Below are 20,163 nucleotides of genomic sequence, written 5' to 3'. Positions count from 1 at the left end.
GTGCTTATGCTTTTTCTTTCCCAGGATGGGAGGTTAATAGGTAGTGCCACTGTTCTTTGTTGCTGTTGATAGTTTCCTTCCTAAGGAAGTCCTAAGTGGCTTCTGCTAAGCATTCTCCTCTGTCTTCACAGCTCCTTAAGAGACAACCTATTCCTAGCCACTGTTATACATACTATAGCATACTTACACAAGTATGACCAAGTGAACCTCCAAGTGTAGTTTTCCTCCCTGGGATCCCAGAGCAGATGACAAGTATCCTCTGCTCCTTGCATTCCTCAGCTATATCATTCTCCCTCCTGCACGTTTTCTCCCTAAAAGTCATCCTGAGGCAATATTCTGCCATACTAAGAATTACATTACTTAACTTAATTTGCCTGCTAAATTACCTTTGTTCAATCAAAAGGCTCCTCCTGCAGCTTTAAATTATCCCTTAAGGCTGATACTTTGGAGGTAGCATTTTTTCCTCTTTTAAATACAATCTTAACCCTCTTGTTTAGTAATTAAATACAAAATGGCATTGAACCTACCTCGTTTCTGGTAGACAGTTTCCCATCCTTCCACTGGGTCTCTTCACCCTTAGATAGCCAATTTTGGCACAGTTCCCCTGCTTGGCTGTGTTGTTTTCTGCACTGGTTGTGTTACAGAACAAAACTCAGTGACCAAAGAGGCTCATTACCTGTCACACCAAAAGCGTATATGGCACCCAGATACCGTGCACCCAAAAAACCACCCCAAACCCTCTACTACTGGCAAGTGAGGGTGGGAAAGGAAGAGGGGAGCTATGGGTGAGTGACGTGGCTTCCTGGGGTGCCAAGGCCAGCAATGATGTGCTGGTGACCTCCACCAAGTGACTGGTGGGTTGCAGCATGGACTCCCTCTAGGATCCCTTGACTCAAGCAGCAGCTTGGGGTGCGCTCAGCAAGAGGAAACCACAAGCCTATCCATCTTGGTGTTCTGAGAAATGGTGTGACAAACCAGTGGTAAAAAACAAGCACTCAAAACCCCAACTGTGCTCAGCCTTTGCTAGTGAAGCTTTGCAATGTAATCTGGTGTTGCTTTCTCCTCTCTTTTTTGTCTCGTTTTTCAGTCACTTTTTATCTCTTCTGAGCCACAGGAAGAAGAAAAATGCAAGAACCCAGACTTTTCAGGGCTGATGGTTCAGGGAATTAACATGTTTTAATTCACACATTGCAGTATTGCTGAAAAAGAAGAAAAAAGCATCTCTGTAACACTTGAGCTGCCTGCAGCAATTTCATCAACACCCAGAGATAAGAAGGGTCAAGTGGCTGATAAGACTTTCGCAACATGGTATGTAGTTTTGCAGGTAGATGTACATGACCACAAGTTACATCTTGTCCTCACTCCTTTATTGCTCTTTTGCTCTTGGATAGGCAGTCCTGCACCTGATTTTAGCCTTGGTAGCTGTAACTTGCAGCAGTGTGATAGCTGAGGGAGTCCAACTTAGGCAGAGATCACCTATGAAATACCTCTGAGTGAAGCATGACCAGGGATAAATGGCTGTGGCTGCATGCAAACTAGCTTTGTGCCCTCTGGTCTACAATGTGTGCACAGGTGTGATGCTTTGTCTGTAACCCTGCCCAAATGAGCATCACCCGGTCCTGTAGCATCCCTCTGCTACTGACTGCAGCTCCTGCTGCAGCCAGCCCTGATGCAGTGACATGGGCTGGAGCGTATGTCAGTAGACACATGTACTATCTTTACCTCAGTGTAACGCAGCTTTCCAAATCCAGCCAAGATGCAGAGGGATTTGCAATACACAGGCATTGTTTATGTTATCAACTGACAAACCTGTTCAGTTGCATCCAACAGGCTGCTTCCGTATAGTGGTACCTACTACTAGTACTGATGGACCTAACCCTAAAAGTCACTACAATTTAGCAGTGGATGAAACCATTTCTCTCTGCTTCATTCTCTTTACAGGCAATGCCTTGAGAGGTGGCACTGAATCCTGCTGACAAGGTAAGCAGCTGCTCAGTTGTTCATCTTGGTTTGGATAGCTGGAAAAAGAATGTTTTAGACTGATGGTTGGTAAAACAATGTTTCATAGTACAGTTGTGCTTTAGTGGTTTCTATCTATCGCCAGCATTTTCCAGAAGTTCTATGTGATTTATTGCTATCATGAGTCACTTGGGCTGTGTGGAAATGTTGTCATTTAATGACAGAGCAACTAATTCTTGTATGTCCGTTTTTGATTTACTGGGAACTAGAGACACCATCCTAGTGCAGCAGAGGGGAAGGGGACAGTATGAACCACTGGGTTTTTCAAGCAGTGGTTTCATAACTATCTTGTGCCTAATGTATTCCCAAGCTTTCACTGGCTTTGGAAAGCGCCTGAAGCTTAGTCATGGTGTGCTGTTCTCATAAAGGAAGCTGCTGTGCAGCTGAAGTGGGAGAGGTGAGATGTGACTGGGAAGCAAGGAGGAGGGCTTTAACCCACTTAAAGTCTCTGTAAAGATGAGCAGATCAGAAATTGTCTGAATAAATGCCCTTGCAGATACACTCATAGGACTGAAATAAATGGTGGGGTTAATGGGTGTACCTCACGTTCCTGCCTGCCTCACATTTCAAGCCATAAATCAGATGCTGATGTTGTCTAGTCCCTGGAAAAAGGGGGATGTCAGAAAGAGATGCTGCAGCAGTCAGATGCACATGCAAACACCCAAGCACATGGGCTCAGAAGGAGGCCTCTGCAATCCCAGCTTCCCTGTGGCATCAGGAGATGCCAGGAGGGAGGCAGAGCCTGGAAGGAGCAGGCAGCATATGTGGTTCTTTATCACTAGGTAGGGATGCTGAAAACAATGCAAAGTCAACATGTTTTCACAACTGCAATTACCATCTTTGTCCTTTGCTTGGATGCTGTTATGACTGAAGGTTTGCTCTTTATTAGAAGGTGTTTGCTGTAGCAGCACCCAGGTTGTTTGGAAGGACTTTTGGAAGATTAGAGTGTTTATGGCAGAAAAGAAGATGTCTAAAGCTGACAAGAACGTTTTCTATGAACAGAAGAAGACACCAACCAGGCTTGCATGGCATTTTAACCGAGTGCAATTCCCTGTGTGATCACTAAGTGGTGAAGTTCAGCCATGAGGGTTTCATCGTCAGCATCTGCAAGCTTGTGGAAAGATCTCTTGTCAATATTCTTATTTATCTATTTTCACTTTTGGAAGTTCTGATAATCAGAAATTAGATGTTTGCCTGTGGATCTCCATTTCAAGACTGGCATTTTTCCTTCTGATTTGGTCCAGAGCCTGTTGGAGATAGATACTTGCATTGCTCAATAGCTTTCAAATGGTCTGGCAAACACCACATTGATTTCACATTTGAGTCAGGCCAAAATGTCCTTCTGGAAATCTTGCAGGAAAATGCAATTAGGAAAATAACACAAGGAGGGGAAATAAGATGTGATACAGCAAAGGAAAAAGACAGTAGTGTGAGGAAATGACTTAAACCTACTCAAAAGCACACTCAAATTGTTTCTTTAAGGGAATACTGACACTTAAGACGTTTATATTATCAGACTAATTAATTAATTGCATCTTGGCAGGGGAAAATTTACTGTGTGTGTGTAAGCATCACTGAGATTGGTTTTGTTATGTCACGATTTGGTCCCATTGGTTTCCCCCAACCTATTTGCATGATTCAAGATTAATCTTCATAGTAATTTGACTAAAAGAAAATATATGTAAGGAAGTCCTAGCCGTAAATCAGGAGCATGAAATAGTCTTTACCAGTGTATGTTTGATTAGCAAATGAGGTCTTGCAGGCTAGATGCCCCGCTGTGCGGTGCGTAAGCAACCCGTGGGATGAGGGTGTTGTTGGTTTCAGCAATGTGATCACGGGCAGCAGGAGAAGAGAAACTGTGATGCAAAAATGACAAGGCAAAAAGGCACAAAACAGTGATTCAGGATTGCTGTGTAAGCTGGTTTTCTGCCATCCCAGGTGAGGGTGGAGAGGAAAGGGTGTGCTTATAGGACGGCAGCCCTGTTTTCCTAAGGGACCTGCAGAGATGGGGAAAACCTCAGTGGATGAGAGGGAGAGGCTCTGATTTTTCCCTGGAACAACGTATGACTTAGGTCCTGGGTTGAGCACTTGACTTGCTCTGGTCTCCTTACCTGGAAGGAGAGTTGTGTTACAGCAGCATCAGCAGCTCCATGGTCTCCACTGATCGACAGATAGGGTGCCCTCTGATGGGGACATTTGTACCACTCATAGCAGTGTGACTCTTGACCACAGCACCTTTCCCTCAGCTCAGCTCAGGGTGGCCTTTCCACCTACCCCACAGTTGTTGGGTACTCAGCCAGCTTAGAAACCTGAGCTTGTATTTAGGCACTTGCAGAAACATAACCTTATGGAAAAGGCATTTGTGAAAATCCCAGCTTTATAACCCCTTGTCCCTGTGTGCAGCCCAGCTAGGAAACTTTTGGTTTCTGGCTCTATCACTTATGATATAACTCTTCTCTGAGAGTTTTATTATTCAGTTGAGTGCTGGAGGGCAGGAGGTTTTCATGAGGTGCCTTTTACCGTATGTGCAGGGAGGGGGAATGTCCCAAGAGTCAGAGCTAAGTGTATAAAAAAGAGGAAGCTGTGCTCAATGGATCAGTCGCTCTCTCGTCTCGCTGAGCACACAGCTAAGATGATGGTCCCTTCTCTGCTTTTCTCCTGCATCTGGGCCTTTGCATCAGGTAACTCCTTGTCTGTCTGTCTGCCTTTTTACTGTAACAGCGTTAGGGACCTCAGTGGCCCTGCCAGCCTCGCATCTTGCATCCCCTGAGGTGAGCCAAATGGTGACAGGGCACTTGTGGCACTGCAGGGACCACACTTACTTGCATGGAGCATCATACACGTCGCGGCCGGTTGCCCTGGTGGCATCCTCTAATTAATTTACCACCACTGCACTTATAAGCTGCAGGCAAACATATGAATTTATTGCAATTAGCAAATCACAAGAGAGGAAATTGTCCAAATGTTCCTAATGACCCATAGGACTGGAGTTTGATTTCATCTCCTGTTGTTGCTGCCATTTGTGTCAGAGTATGGCACTGATTTGTTTTAGTCAGGACTGAACTACTTGTAGTGGTGAACGTGATGCTTGTAGGCATCTGCTCAGGTCACTAAAAGACTATGTGTGTCATTTTGTTTGGGTTTTCTGTCACTAAAATTCATGTAGAAAAGCCTGAGCTTGTTTCAGACTAGCTCCTGTGGTCATGGATTGTGTTCTGCCTATGGCACTGCTGAGCTCTGACAGGTAATACAACTAGCACAGCTTCAGACCTGGCTTCTTGGTCTCTGGCAAAGCTCTGCCTCGCCATGGCCACAGCCATGGAGGGGACAGGACCTGAGAGAGATCCATCAGGCAGGTTAGGCAAGTGTACCTTGGGCACTGCAGACAGCCTCACTCCCCTCTAAAGCCCACAAAGGTATTTCCCTTGCTTGTAAGTCAAACCTAGAAGCATCCGTTTTGCTTGCTGCTCCCCTTAACAGTGTCTGTGAATTGTCAGAGGAAAGTGATGGTGTCTTTTCTTCCCTGAAGACCTTTGATATCATGGTGTTCATGCTGTGAGTTCTGTCTGTGGGCTTTCAACGAGGTCTCAGGTGCTTCCCAGCTGCACCACCTGAAGCCTGAGACAGGCAGTTTACCTGTGGTCCTTCCTGCCTTGCTTTTTCCTTCTGGTTTTCCATTCTCTTGTCAGTCTGACAAGAGTGGATGCAACTGATGTACAGTGATACACATGGTAATTTTTAGCAGCTATACTGACTTGCTTCTCTCTGCGCCACAGGAGTGCCCAGAGATCAGTGATGCACTGATGGCTGTTTGCTCATAAGCACAGCTGAGTGTTTAGGGAACATCTGCACACGTGCCAGTGGGTAATGATCCTAGCAGAGAGAAATCACTTGCTTCCAACGTCAGTGCTGCCTTTCTCATAGTGTTCTCTGCAGCACAAGTATCAGGCTGGAGAGATGCTTTGTGTGAGAAGCATCAGGTCCAGCAAAGCTCTCAGGGCACCTATTTTGAGCTGCTTTTTCATGTTATTCCCTTGGTGGAGGAGCAGAGAGACTGCCCAGAGCTGCTCTGCTCAGGAGTGAGGGTAAGGGGTTGTGGGTGGCCTCTGCTGATGTGGGATGCAGAACAGTGGTAAGAAACACTGCTTTTCCCCCAGGATATGTGCAGGTGATGCACAGAAAGGTCCAATCAGTTCGGGCAGGAGGAAACGTTACATTCGCATGTCAGTCAGTCACCAAAGAAGATGTGCTACAGGTGACCTGGCAGAAGGAGATGGATGGAGCTGAAGACAACATAGCGACTTACAGCATGATGAATGGCCAAAAGATAGCGAAGGGCTACATCGGCCACGTGAGCTTTGCACACAGAGAGTTACGAGCCTCGGCCATCTCACTTCATGGAGTTACCCTCCAGGATGAAGGATGCTACAAGTGCATCTTCAACACGTTCCCTTCGGGGGCTCTCACCGGGAGGATGTGTCTTAAGGTTTACGGTAAGGCATCATGATTGCTTATGGGCTGTCACCTGATGGGCAAGTGGTTTTCCCAGATCAAAAAGCCTTCCCTGACTGCTAGTCATTTCTTCCCCTTTTAACCAGTAACAGTGAGATCCAGAAGCTGATGTGTAACCCATGACTTCCTCCAAGTTTCCCTGGTTGTGTGCTGTGCTGGCAGCTGGCCTGCCACAACCATGAACCCCATGCTCCTCTACTTCCTTTCATGGCTGCTCTCAGCTCCTAAGCCTGGAAATCAGGCACTTTCTTTTCTTACTTTGGGTCTTAAAATAGTTCAATGTATTTAAAAGGCAGATTGGTATTTGCAGAGTATAGCTTCAAAACGACAGTAAAAATGACAGGAGTTAGGCTGGGCTCAGGAAAGGCAGGCAAAACACCAAAAAGGCTGAAATATGGAAATACAGAGCAGCTCATGGGTTTTGCTACATGAATACCTTGTGCAGGTCAACATCAGTTAGCTTCGAGAAGGGAGATAAAAACAACTTATGAGTCAATGTGACAGTATTTGACACCTGCATACGATACTGTCAACTAGCAAATATGAGCTGAAATAGACACAAATAGATGAACTCGAATGGAACAAGACTAAAAGCTTTTTATCTTTCGAGGAAGGGTCTTTGTTTTCTGCCAGTGAGAAAGCTGAGACATTGACCATGCCCTGAGGGCACCCTGTTGGCTTTCTCATCTGTGGATTTGCTGTGGGGATGCTGGCCAAAGATCAATTCCTATGTGGGATATACCAGTGTCTGGGACCTGCTGCAGGTGGTATGACCTCTGCAGAGTATTCTGTTTATCCCTAGTGCCTTCTGCTGACAAAGGCACAGACATACATGTCCACACACATAGCCATGTGCAAGGAGTCCTGTGTGGAAAAAAAGATGCCCTTGGCTTATAGACAAATGATGCCTTAAGCAATAAGGAAAGAAAGTGAAGGGCAATGCAAGGGAAAACCAGGTCTGGAACAAAAGTTCTTTTTCCTTCGTACTGGGAGAGCTCCTAGAGCAGGAAAGAGAAATTAGGAGAAACATTAACTCAATATTTCAGATATGAATAGGAAGGTGTTCCTAAAGACAACCAGCTCTGAATCAAGTCATTCAGAGGAAGTGCCTTGCAGAGGGATCCCATGCTTGTTTGTCATGTAAGTCTAAACATAGAGTTCATTTGTTGTGTTTAGTTCGGGTATTTTTACCCAAGTGGGAGAAATATTTGCCCAAATCATCATCCTTGTGGCTATGATTCATCCTGTAGCAGAGCACTGCTTTGGAAATCAGGTGTTCTGCTGCAATACACACTCCCATGAGCATCTCTTCCTGCATCTCACATGAAATCACATCAGCTGAGAAGGGTTTTACTTCTCTTGTGGGCAGGGCTGAGGAGATCACTGCTTCTGCTTCACCAACCTGGTCTATGGACTGGGCTATGAGGGGCTGGCTCATGGGGATCATGGAGGCCTCTCTGCAATGTGCTTTAGCAAACATGTCCTGGAAAGTCACCATGGATAAAATCCTTTTTCAGCGCCATGCCAGAAGATTTTGGTTCACATATGGTGTATTTCGTGGTTTCTATTTTATGTGACCCTACTGAAAAGCCACAGTCTTACTCCCTTATTCCCCAGCTTATAATGATGGAAACCACTTGTCTGTACAAGCCCAGAGGACTTTTGTGGCAGAGGCTTTCTATGATTCCCAGAGACAGAGGGTGAAGGCAGCAGGAATCTCCCAAGATTGAGGGATTCGGGGTGAGATGAGCAAGCCAGAGTCACCAGCTGAAAACGAAATGCTGCCATGTCTTTGCCTTCAAGAGGGGACTACCAGGGAGTTTACAAGCTGGTAATTGCCGGATTACAGCAGCCTGTGCAAGAGAGGCTGTTCCAGGATGGGCACCATCACTGCGTGACAAGGGGAAGTGAAACAGCGTAAGAACTGGATAGAGCACTGAGAAAAGAAACAGGTATGAGTGGAGTGACCTCAGATCTGCCTGTCTGAAAACAGCAAACTGAAGAGAAAGCAGAAATCTGCCCTGTAACAAACCCCCTTTATGGAACAGAAGAGTTTCGAGTGTGCTTGGAGGGTCTCTTTTGAGCAGCCTGTTCCTCTTTCCCCTTCGTTTTGCTTGGGAAAACCTCCATCACCCAAGAGAATGCTACTGAAATCCAGGTCAGGGATCGAGTGAGCATGGAGAGGCTGATGTGCCACATGAGAATGGGCAAGACAAAATTCCCTGGGATATTTGCTGAGCTGTCTCCAGAGTCTTTCGTCCTTCATTGTATGCACCATTTACCTAGAAGTCTTGAGCACAACAAAGCTCATTGCTATACCTTACATAGGGAAGATGTGACACAGTGCTGCTGGTGAACACCCAGAGTTGGAAAAGGCTGTCTGTCATCACTGTAATTCCTACACTTTTCTATCAGTCAAGCCATTAAAATAAGAAGCACATCATGGCTTGACAGTCCCCCTTGCATTAAATAAAGCCATTACAGAAAGTCAAAGCTGATGTACTTCACTAGCAAGTCCCTTAACCAAATACTTGGGAGCACTGACAAAGCTTGGATTTAGGAACACCTGCATTAGTGCTCTGCAAGAGCTACTGAAGCAAGTACTTGCACATCTCTTGTGGGTACTTTTTCACCAGAAACAAATATATTTTAATGGAAGGCAAAAGAAGGAGTTAGTTGAAAGAGATGCATCAGGCACCAACAGTGGGTACAGGCTAACCAACAGTGTAGTGGGACATTACCACAAAAGCAGGCACTATCCAGGTTTTGACTGTGCATCTGTTACAGACACTAAGGGGAAGCTCAACCCAACGTGATTTGTTTGCACATGATTATCATTCCTTGGGGTCCAGTGTGAAAAGAGAAAGGACTGCTTAGCCAGCACAAGAGCATCTGTTTCTGATGCCGGACAGTTTTCCTCATCCCTTTTGGGAATGTCTTTGATAGATTTGTGTGGTTTGGATGTTGCAAGCTCATCTTTGAAGTTACTGCTGTGCATATGTTATTTTTATGCCTCTTGTGAGTGAAAGAAGAAGTTCAGAGGTCATTTATTAATCAAAACATAAAGTGTTTGTGACACGTGTTTTTTAATACGTGGGAGATTTTGAGAAGTTCCAGATGAAATCCCCCTAAGTGCTTTTCTTGTTGCTCTCAGAGCAACACTAGTGAGTTTTATCAGCTCTGGGGGGTTGAGTTTCTGTCTATGGATGATGCAAAAACTGAGAAATACCTACTTTTTTTTTCCCTAGCCTGGCACAACTATAGTAGATAAATAAGGTCTAGGTATAAAAAAGAAGGGGAAAAAAGCAAAACTGATGGTATCCAATGTCTTGCTTTCACACTTTGCTAGTTATGGCTTGGAGGATCCAAATAACCTTGTGAGGTTGCATTTGGAATTGTATTAGGAAGTTACAGATGCCATTATGCATGTGGCACAAGGTTTTTCCTCCTTTCAGGGGTTTATTTGGTGTATTTTCATTCCTACACAGATCTTAATTTACCTCCCCAAAGAAACTAATATCATTTTTTCCTAAGAGGATTAAGCACATTTATTTCTTTCATTTAAAAGCAGGATCACTAAATGATAGGAATATGTTAAGAAAATGGTTATTTGTGTTCACCATTGTTACTTTTGCTAGGTAAATAGTAATATGGAATACTATTAGGCATAGCAATAGAGACTCTTTTATACAGAGGACATTCAAATTAACTCAGACTTGAATGAAACGTGAATAGATGCATCTAATCCTCTTTTCCCCGAGCCTCTACATCTAAAACAGCAGTAAAGCTAACTCTGTAGGTACAATTAAGGGAAAAAGACAAGAGTTTTGGCTTATTTTAGCAGCTTGGCCCTTGCAGAGGGAGGAGGACATGTGGTTTCATGGTTTCATTACCTGTCATTTTTTACTCTTCCATAATCATTACTTGCCTGTTGGGATGCTGCAGTGTTGAACTGCATAACAGTTGAACTGAATAACAGAACTGAAATACAGATGCTTCTACCCTCTTGTCCTTTGTTTTGTCCAAGCTCTTAGATTGGATATAAGGAAGAATTTCTTTACTGTGAGGGTGATGAGGCACTGGAATGGGTTGCCCAGGGAGGTAGTGAATGCTCCATCCCTGGCAGTGTTCAAGGCCAGGTTGGATGAAGCCTTGGGTGCCATGGTTTAGTGTGAGGTGTCCCTGCCCATGGCAGGGGGGTTGGAACTGGATGATCTTAAGGTCCTTTCCAACCCTGACTATTCTGATTCATTTCCAGATCAGTGCCTGATCCCTTTCGTGTTTGTCACAGCCAGAGTTACAGGGAGGGGGAGGTAAGATTTGATATCAAGGTTGGCTACAAAGATAATGGTAAATACATATATGTTCACTCAAATGTGAGCAGGAAGTAGAGCATTTTGTCACTTTGTGTTTTACAGCCATTTCAGACCCCAAAGTGGAGGCGAAGCTTATACCCAGCCCAGACAAAGCTGAGGGCTCCGAGAAAGTGGTTGGGATGAGCTGCTCAGCAACAGGAAAACCAGCTCCAAAAATCACCTGGCACCTTCCCAGCATCCTGCAGCAGAAACCGAAGGAATACCACATCCAGCTGGGCAACCAGACTGTGGCTGTCATCAGCAATTTCACCCACACCTACTCCAAAGTCCTCCAGGAATACCCCATCACCTGCGAGATCCAGCATCCCTCTCTAAACGTGACCCTGGTTCTGCCCATGGACAGCCTGGTGCAGGGTCAGTGTGTAATCCTGCTCCTGGCCAGGAGTGGGGAGGGAACCACTAAATACCTCCTGGGTTAGAGCAGGGAACTCCTCAGAGGTCCATAGGCAGGTGGGGAAGGCACTTGGAAGAGCAGCCTTGGGAGGGATAGAAGAGGTGCCAGGGACCATGCAGGTATCCTGGGTGATGGCATCCTATGTCTTACTGCCCATTGGGTCCCCTAAGTGCCTCAGACTCCCTGCCTCTGCCATGGGCTCAAAGGGTTTCCTTATCATATAGCCTGACACCATCCATATGTGCTGGCTTTGGGTAGCTCAGAGGGGCTGGGTGATGCACACCCAACCATGGCTTTAGACCCCAAGGACAGGTCTGCTGGCAGTGCCACTTGTGTGCATGCTGGCATTGGCTCCAAGTGCTTCTATCCATCCTGTCTCACTCCAGGGACTGGCTAAGGGATGTCTGAAATGGGTCTGGGGTTTTGTATCATCTTCATGCACAAACTGAGTATCCATTGTTTTCCCACAGGTCCGGATAGCCGGGATAGCAGCGTGGCACCTGCCATTGTCATTGCAGTGGGGGTCCTGGTCCCCCTGGCTTCCTTCCTCCTTCTTGACTGCCTCCTCCACTGCTGCCTCAGGCACCTACGTGGCCCAGAGAGAAACCCAGTATGGCCATGCTGGGTAGGTTTGCCTTTCCCCAGGCTGCTGCTGGGCTCACCTCCACCAGTGACAGGGCTCGATGCCAGGACCCAGCTCTGCTCAGCCACCCCAGGGCAGGATGCATCCTGCACAGCCCAGGCTGGACCTGCGTTGGAGAGGGACAAAGGGAATAGCCCCCAGCCAGCCAGCTGGGTAGCAGCATTTTGGGAAGGGGAGACCTGAAGGTGTTGAGCCAGGCCCATAGGTACCCAATGGTGATGACAACTACAGATTGTCCACTTTCTCAATGACAAGGCATGCTGTGAGTCAAGCATTGCTCTGTTACTGTATTTAAGCACACAACAGCTGTGCAAGCAGTGGCTGTACTCTTACACCCTTCTAAAATAACCTCCCTCTTTCATGGCTAAAGCAGCTTGTGAAGGAAGCAGCTTCAAGGACACCTCTCAGACCAAATGGGGTCATAGAGAAAGAGCATATATCTCTGAGGAAAGCCCAGGGTGCAGCAGGGGCTGAGCGGCTGCTGGTTGTCCCGATGCAAGGGATGAAGGATGCAAGCTGGAGGTGGGGGTAAACCAAGAGACGTGGCATCGTTTCAGAAAGCTCAGCCCAGTTTTATGCTGAAGACACCTCATCCTCCTCGTGGGCTAAGGCCAGAGGGTGAACCCGGCATCTGATGGAGGGTTTGGAGGAGAGAAAGCAGTGGGAGGAATTGCAATGCATGTCTTCAATGGGCATCATGCTTCTAGGTCCAAGCTGGAGACTACTGGGGAGGGTTATGAGGGGAAAACGTCAGTCTCTCACACAGAGAGACACAAGGACCCATTTCATAACACAAAGAGCCAGGACCTTTACCCCCTCACTTTAAATATCCATACATTTTGAATAAGGAAAACCGCAACAACCTCTCTTCTGTTAGGTCTTTCCTGCCTGTAGCAAGGCCAAGAAGTGTGGGCAGCACAGAGCTGCAGGCAGGCAGGCACCAGCAGTGTCCCCCCAGCCTTGGCACAGCACTGAACACCTGAGCAGCTGCTTGCCCTACCTGTGCGAGAGAGGAGCTTCTTCCAACAGAACATCAGGCTTCCAAGCAAACCTGCCGTGATTCCCTCCAAGAGGAATACAAAAGACTGTTTTATAATAGATATTTATTTTGTGACACTGTAATATTCTGTTTTGTAGGAAAAAAAACCCAAAACAGCTGTATTTATTTGAGACTCAGGGTGTTGTCTGGATCTGTGTAATGAAACTCACATGTTGTTTTTGCAGAGGGTTTGAATGTTATGTTTATTCCTTTCCTTAACCTTGGGTTGCCTGAAACAGAGCAGCATCTTGTAGGGATGCTGGCATGGGAGCTGCCAAAGTAAAGGCCCACAAGGAGCCAGGGTGCAGAAAACCCCTGGCTATGCTGTGGGAGCTTTAGGGTTGATGAACCTGCTTCCCAAATGGGCATGAGAGGTCAGGCCAAGACACCAACCAGCCTGAACATGCATCCCAGGCACCTGGAGACGCAGTCCAAGCCAGGACTCATTAGGCAAGAGGAAACTGCCAATTCCAACTTCCACCTTTCCTAGGAAGTAATGTAACTAATGGAAAAGCAAAGGGCACAGACATACTTGCCCCCACCTTTTTCCTGTGATTTCCACAGCCCCCTTTTTAATCCCCCTAACCCATCACAGCTGTGTTCCCAGGCATCCCATGAAGCAGTAGGGACATAAAAGGGCAGCTGGAAGGGGTGTAGGCTGCTTGGTGGGTTTTGTGTGTGTCCTGGTGTGGTGGAATAGGAGTGCAGTGGTAAGTGAGGGGCTGGAGGGTGCGTGTGGGAAGCTATGGACTAGTATAGGGGCAACAAATATTGTTAACTGCTGGGATTCATTGCTTAGAACCAATAGGTAATTCCCTCAAATCTTATGCCCATGAAATCTTTCCTTGTAGACCCAGGAGGGAGAAATGAGGTTGCCCAGTGGGTGAGGTTTTGAGGGGAGCATTAGGACAGCTGGTGCAGGCTGATTCCTCCCCTCCTGGCTTCCCGGAGTAATTTCCTCCCCCATCTGTTTCAAGTGCGCATCCCGGATGAATCAGGTTGGGTTGTAGTCAGAAACCCAAACAGCCTAAATGAAAGTGACTGTGTAAGTTGAAAATGACTAAGTCCTTGTCATTAAATGCCTTTTTAGGCTCCCTAATGCTTAGTAATAGCACAGCTGATGAGTGTGTGGAAAAGGGAACTGGCTACAGCCGTCATGATCAGGAATTTCTCTCCTGAGCCCCATAATTGTCAAAGGAGGAAGCTGAACTTTGTCCAAGCTTTCCCACCATTGCAGCTTAATTTCCTCCTCCTGTGGGAGGGAAGGGACCAGGGAGAAGCAAGTTTTGTCCCCTTGGTTGGTGGTTTGTGGGGGACAGGGTGCAGGTAAGAGGGCAAGGCTCATCCCTTGGCAATGCTCCTGAACAGGCTGTGCAGTGTCAGCCCTTATCACCCATCAGCATCCATGCTTGTGCTTTGGGGGGTATTTGGAGTTTAAAAAGAAGGTTTCTGTTAATGTTTAAGCTAATATATCCTTTTTAAAAGAAGAGTCACAGAAACAGGGATCTCTGGATGTGGCTCATGAAAAGGATCTTCAGAGGGAACAGCAAAAGGCACAAAGCTCATGAGAAAACTTTATAAACCCTGGAAGACTGCAGAGATTACCTATTGATTTGTACATTCTGAGAACGTGGAGTGAGGGGAAGCAGGGTACAGAGTCCATGTATGTGTGGGATTGTGATTTCTTTTGCTGTTTAGGTCAATGTTGAACGGTGAAAGGTTTTTTAGGTTTCTGCTTATGAGCACGATAGGACCAGAGGCCTAAAGAAAGAACTTAAACTTTATCACTTCATCCCAGTATCAGAATGAGAACAGGAAATGACATTAAAAGGCTGAACTCTAAGAACCAATACATTTGCTTACCTTTGTGCTGTATAAAGCCAGCTACTAAAACTCAGTGCTATAAATTGCTATGCAGTAGTGCTATGGAGTTTGGCTTCATGTAGCAATGAAAGGAATATAAGTGTACAGGCTATGTAATATTAACTGGCTGTTAGGTGGGAAAATGAGTATGCAATAGGTACAAGCCACTTTCCAGGGAGCAAACATGAATGTGACTGAGGGGATCAGAAGGTTTTACTGTGGGTGAGTAACATCCTAACTATTGTTTGAGGTTTCCCTGTGATTATCTTGTGCTTCTCTGTCTCTGTTAACAATTAACATCATTAACGTTAACAGTTTGGCAGTAACCCTTTGGAGGTGATATTTCAGATGGGTTTATGCATATACTTAGTACTTGTTTTAATAAACAGGACCTAGCTTACAAAATGTTGTGGATTTCAAATAGGTCTTGAGAAGTAAAAATGAAACTGGTAGGAAATTAAAGTAGAAGTGATTGCATTATTGTGCTGCTCCAATAGCAGTGGTATGAAGTAGGTAAGTAAATGGTAACAGAGCATATTTTCCAATGGAATGTTCTGGGCTAATATTGCCATAACCAGAGGGAAAAAAGCCAGCAACAACCACACAAAGGTATCTTGGGTCATTCTCTGTCTCATATCTGGGCTGTTATTGGACTGACTCAGCTCTGTCTTAAGCCACCTCCTGTCACTGCATCTTTTCCAGCCCAGGGCAACAGAAGTGTTGATGCAGGGCATAACTTTCCCCTAACAGATGGAAAGGGCAAGAAGGAATGCCACCTTCCTGCTTGTTTCTTATGTGGGTAAGACTGGCTCTGGGAAATCTGCCTCTCTGCAAACCAAATGGGATTATTTAGTTTGCATCTCTCAGCTTTGGGATCCTTTGAATGTGACATTAGTCAGCTTGTTTTAACTCATGTAGGACCTTAACACAGTGTCCTCTTAAGCTGTATATTATATATGTATATAAATATAGGTATGTAATAAAGGGTCCTCAGGCTGTATAACATGTGTAGGTTCTTGGTTTTGCATGCTAGGCTGTTTCAAAGATGTACCAAGTACCACATTGATGGTTTCCTCTACTGGGTATGAAGTTCCCAGCTCAAAGAGAGCAGTAAAGTGTAAAGGAATCACCCCAGAAGCTCTTGCTGAATATGTCTTCGAAATAGAGCTGAAATGCTGCCCTTAGATGTTTCACAAGGCACTGGCTGAACCCAGTGCTGGCAGAGGCATGGGTCGAAATCCACACAGAGAAAAGGAACTTTGTTTTGCTGAGAGAAGATTGAAAGCATCATTCATTATTTCTTTGTTGCATAACCCTGGGGAAATAATTCATGTACTAAGTAACACACCAGTCAATTTTCTTATGAATATAGACATGGAAGGAAATATAACCTATTCTTTTTCACACAGTTTTCAGCACTAAACCTCTGCAAATCACCTGAAATAAGAGAATGCACTAATGGAGTGCATTTTTCTTCTTTCATAAATGGGAATATTGAACCAGGCAGATAAAAATCAAACATATTCTTTTTTCCACTCTTGGTATACCAGAAATGGCTCTATTTTGAAGGCCACAATAGGCCTTCTCATATGTCATATTGCATTTCACGCTCCCCAGTCAGTTTCTGATTGAAAGTATAAAACCCCCATAACTTCCTAACTGAAGTAAACAGGAAACGAGGGGGGGTGTGAACCTTTTCAGCCAGCAATAACCTGCTCTTGGTGTGTCTGCATTGCATTAGCTGGGCTGATATCTGCCCCTCTTATTCAGCAACCTGGTGTGCCTGTGCTTGCAGTTATGTGCGAGCCAACATTTCCTTTCCTCTGCACTTCATCATCTACTGGCTGTGACCAGGAGCAGGGTTCCCTTGGATCCTGGCAGAGCTGAGAACAAGAAGCGTGAGCAAACAGGCAGAGAAAACACAGTTCTGTAATACTGATGATGAAGTGTCCTTCTCTTCACTTGTAGTTCTCTTTGGCATCAGTGGGAAAAGCAAAACTAAAGCCTGAGAAAGAGAGTGGCTCCAGATTTTAGTTCTATTTTTGTTCCTTCATAAAGTAAGAACTCATTAATGAAGGTCAGACTCTGCAGTACTTACAGCCCAAACACGCTGCTTTATCTGTGAAGTTGAAAGCATTGAGGTCTGGCTTGGACAAGCAGTCCTCTGGACTAGTTCTTTATGATATCTTCCAGGGCCTTGGATAAATGCCTGGAAAGAGGAAACCAACCAGTTGATTTTTGTGTGCAAAATTCAGGAGCTACGTAAAATATAGGAAAAATCAGGGAGGAGGGATGTGAGAAACAATGTAAGAGGTTGAACATACTCTGCTTCCCCAGCCTAACTTGTTACCAGGACCTCATAGAGGCCAGTCTTTCTTGTATGTTGTTTTGTATGCAAGCATGTAGAGGCAATGCTTTGCCCTGCAGCATGCAGCTGGCTGGTAGAATCCTTGCCTGTGTCATGATGCAGAAGTGATAGTGCCTTTCCACCTGCTTTGCTGGGCTGAAATCTGCCTGCTGCTGATGCTTTGCCAATGCTGCCAGCTGGAGGAGCTGGTGATGGTGATGGGAGCACCCTTTCCCCACACAGGCTTAACTTCAGAGCAGCACCAGCCTTTCCTGATAAGCAGGGAGACCCAAATGCCATCCTGACTTCAAAGGATGAATTGGTAACTGGAATGGTAGCTAGCAATGTGGGGCTTGGTCAGCAGCAAAACCAGGTACCAAAGGGCAGAGGGGGCACAGGGCTGTCTGTGTTTGCACTCAGGCTGTATGCTCAGCCTGTATCTTCCCTTCCTTTGCAAGTGTTGCTAAGCTCCTCAGCACAAGGGATGGAGCAGGTCTGTATTTCCAATGCACATGTCTGGGAGGCACACAATTCCATTGGGAGAGGCTGGCACAGGGACATACCCTCTGCAGCCGTTTGCACTGCTTTCTAGCTGTGGGGCATCCTGGGCTGCTCTGCCTCCACTGCATCCCTGAAGGTGCCAGTGAGAGGGAAGTACGGATGCTCTCAGGAGCAAGAGCTTTTCCCCCTGCTCTGATTTTGGGGCTTGTTAAGGTTATTGTGGTCACTTGGTGCACAGGCAGATTCCTACTGCATCTTCTCGCTCTCAATGAATGATTTGCAAGTCAAATGGCAGAACAGAAATGGGTGCTCCGGATCATAGCCACCTCCCACCCACACCATGGGCTTCTATCACTGTGCAACCTCAACAGAGAGCTTTCGTTTATAATAGCAGAGTACCCTCTAGTGGGGGAGACCATGAATGAGAGTGAAAACTGCTCCAGTGAATCTCCCATTCAACCTCATCCTAAGTACCACGGAATTACAACTATCATACCTAGATACATTCAGGCACAACATAACCAAACGACCTTATGGCTTTATGTGGTCACTGGGAAAGAAGATATGGAAAGGGACTGACAAAAGGAGCTGGGCATTCGGTTTCAGTCCTGCCTTGCTCTCCTGCAAGGGGCAGAGAAGGACATGTGGAAATGCTCCCAAGTCTGTTCCCCAAGCAGCCAGGCTGGCCTGGGACGGATCAAAGGTGTTAGAGGAGGAATGGACCTTGACACACTTGTGAGGTGGGCTGATGTCATCCTCATGAAGTTTAGCCATGCCAAGTGCAAGGTCCTACACCTGGGTCAGGGCAATCCCAGGCACAGTTACAGGTTGGGCAGAGAAGAGATTGAGAGCAGCCCTGAGGAGAAGGACTTGGGGGTGTTGGTTGATGAGAAACTGAACATGAGCCAGCTTCAGTGTGCACTCACAGCCCAGAAAGCAACTGTATCCTGGGCTGCATCAACAGGAGCGTGACCAGCAGGTCAAAGGAGGTGATCCTGCCCCTCTGCTCTGCTCTCATGAGACCTCACTTGGAGCATTGTGTGCAGTTCTGGTGTCCTCAGCATAAAAAGGACATGGAACTGTTGGAACAAGTCCAGAGGAGACCACGAGGATGATCAGGGGCTGGAGGACCTCCTGTATGAAGACAGGCTGAGAAAGTTGGGGCTGTTCAGCCTGGAGAAGAGAAGGCTGCATGGAGACCTCATAGCAGCCTTCCAGTATGTGAAGGGGGCCTACAGGGATGCTGGGGAGGGATTATTCATTAGGGACTGTAGTGATAGGACAAGGAGTAATGGGTTGAAACTTAAGCAGCAGAGGTTTAGATTGCATATAAGGAAGAAATTCTTTACTGTGAGGTTGGTGAGGCACTGGAATGGGTTGCCCGAGGAGGCTGTGAATGCTCCATCCCTGGCAGTGTTCAAAGCCAGGTTGGATGAAGCCTTGGGTGATATGGTTTAGTGTGAGGTGTCCCTGGCCAGAGCAGGTGGGTTGGAACTGGATGAGAGCTGGATTCTTTGCAGCTGGGCCTCTTCGTCAATGGACCTTCAGAAAACAAACTCTAGCATCTGGCCAAGGGACCTTTAGCAGTCTGTCTCGAGTCATCATTTAAAGGACAACTGTTCCTAGATTCTGAAAACCACACGCTGATTCAGCTTGCATTGGAGTTTGTCATGCCGCATGCACGTAGGTTACAACGGGGAGCTTCAACTTGGTGTTGAAATGTAATGAGACTTGTAAGGAGAGTTTCCTCGAGATTAAATAATTATACACTCATTAATTCTATTATTGTTATGTTTTTCAGGGAAATATCTGTGTGTTTTTCCATGGTAACCATGGGCACACATGTGATCACTTGTGGCTGTGGCTGGAAGATGCCAATATGTGTGTATAAACACAGACACAAACTAAAAGGTGGGTGAGTTTAACTACTGCTGTTCAAAAATCACCTCTTTTCCCAGGAAGTGGAATCAGTGCAGACTCAGTGCTGGGAGATAACTACTGGTGTTATGGCAGCTGAGTTGTTCAGAGCTGGCTGAAGGAGGAGGAGAGGAATAGACTCACCTCTGTATTTCTGGCAGCAAATACATGACTTGTCTTCAGTGCAAAGTGTACCGGTTTTAAGAGTAAAAAGCTAGATTTAGTGATTGAGAAGGAAAACAGGACATACATTGAAATGCACATTAGGGACTCAGAAAACAAATAAGCAGAAGAAGGTTTGGCTTTCCCAGAGCATCCCACTTGTTTGATTCTGTTAAAGCAGACCAGCACTGGCTTTCTACAGGGCAGATGACCTGGTTTTCACTGCTTTTCAGGCAGGAGTTTAGAAGTGCTCTGTGTTTCCTCCTGATGGAATTGAATTAGATGTTTCTTTTGGTCCTAGTGATTTTGTTATTTCCTTTCATGAGGAAGAAATTGATCAGTTTTAGAAGCAAAACCAAACAAAATGCAACCAAAGCTGTCCCAAAGCCA

General features: G+C 46.0%; 1 protein-coding gene across 1 annotated transcript in view; it reads left to right on the top strand.

The window, feature by feature from the left end:
• The first annotated feature begins 5,855 nt into the window (after positions 1-5,855).
• The window catches only part of CD200 (CD200 molecule), a 33,049-nt gene continuing 18,741 nt past the window's right edge, over positions 5,856-20,163 (top strand). The window contains exons 1-3 of the mRNA XM_034059929.1: positions 5,856-6,512; positions 10,950-11,261; positions 11,772-11,926. Of these exons, the coding sequence (XP_033915820.1) occupies positions 6,191-6,512; positions 10,950-11,261; positions 11,772-11,926 (789 nt within the window). The 5' untranslated portion in view covers positions 5,856-6,190. The remainder of the gene's footprint in view (positions 6,513-10,949; positions 11,262-11,771; positions 11,927-20,163) is intronic.

Source organism: Melopsittacus undulatus, chromosome 2, assembly GCF_012275295.1.
Source record: "Melopsittacus undulatus isolate bMelUnd1 chromosome 2, bMelUnd1.mat.Z, whole genome shotgun sequence".
NCBI lineage: Eukaryota > Metazoa > Chordata > Aves > Psittaciformes > Psittaculidae > Melopsittacus > Melopsittacus undulatus.
This window is presented reverse-complemented; position numbering and strand designations above follow the sequence as displayed.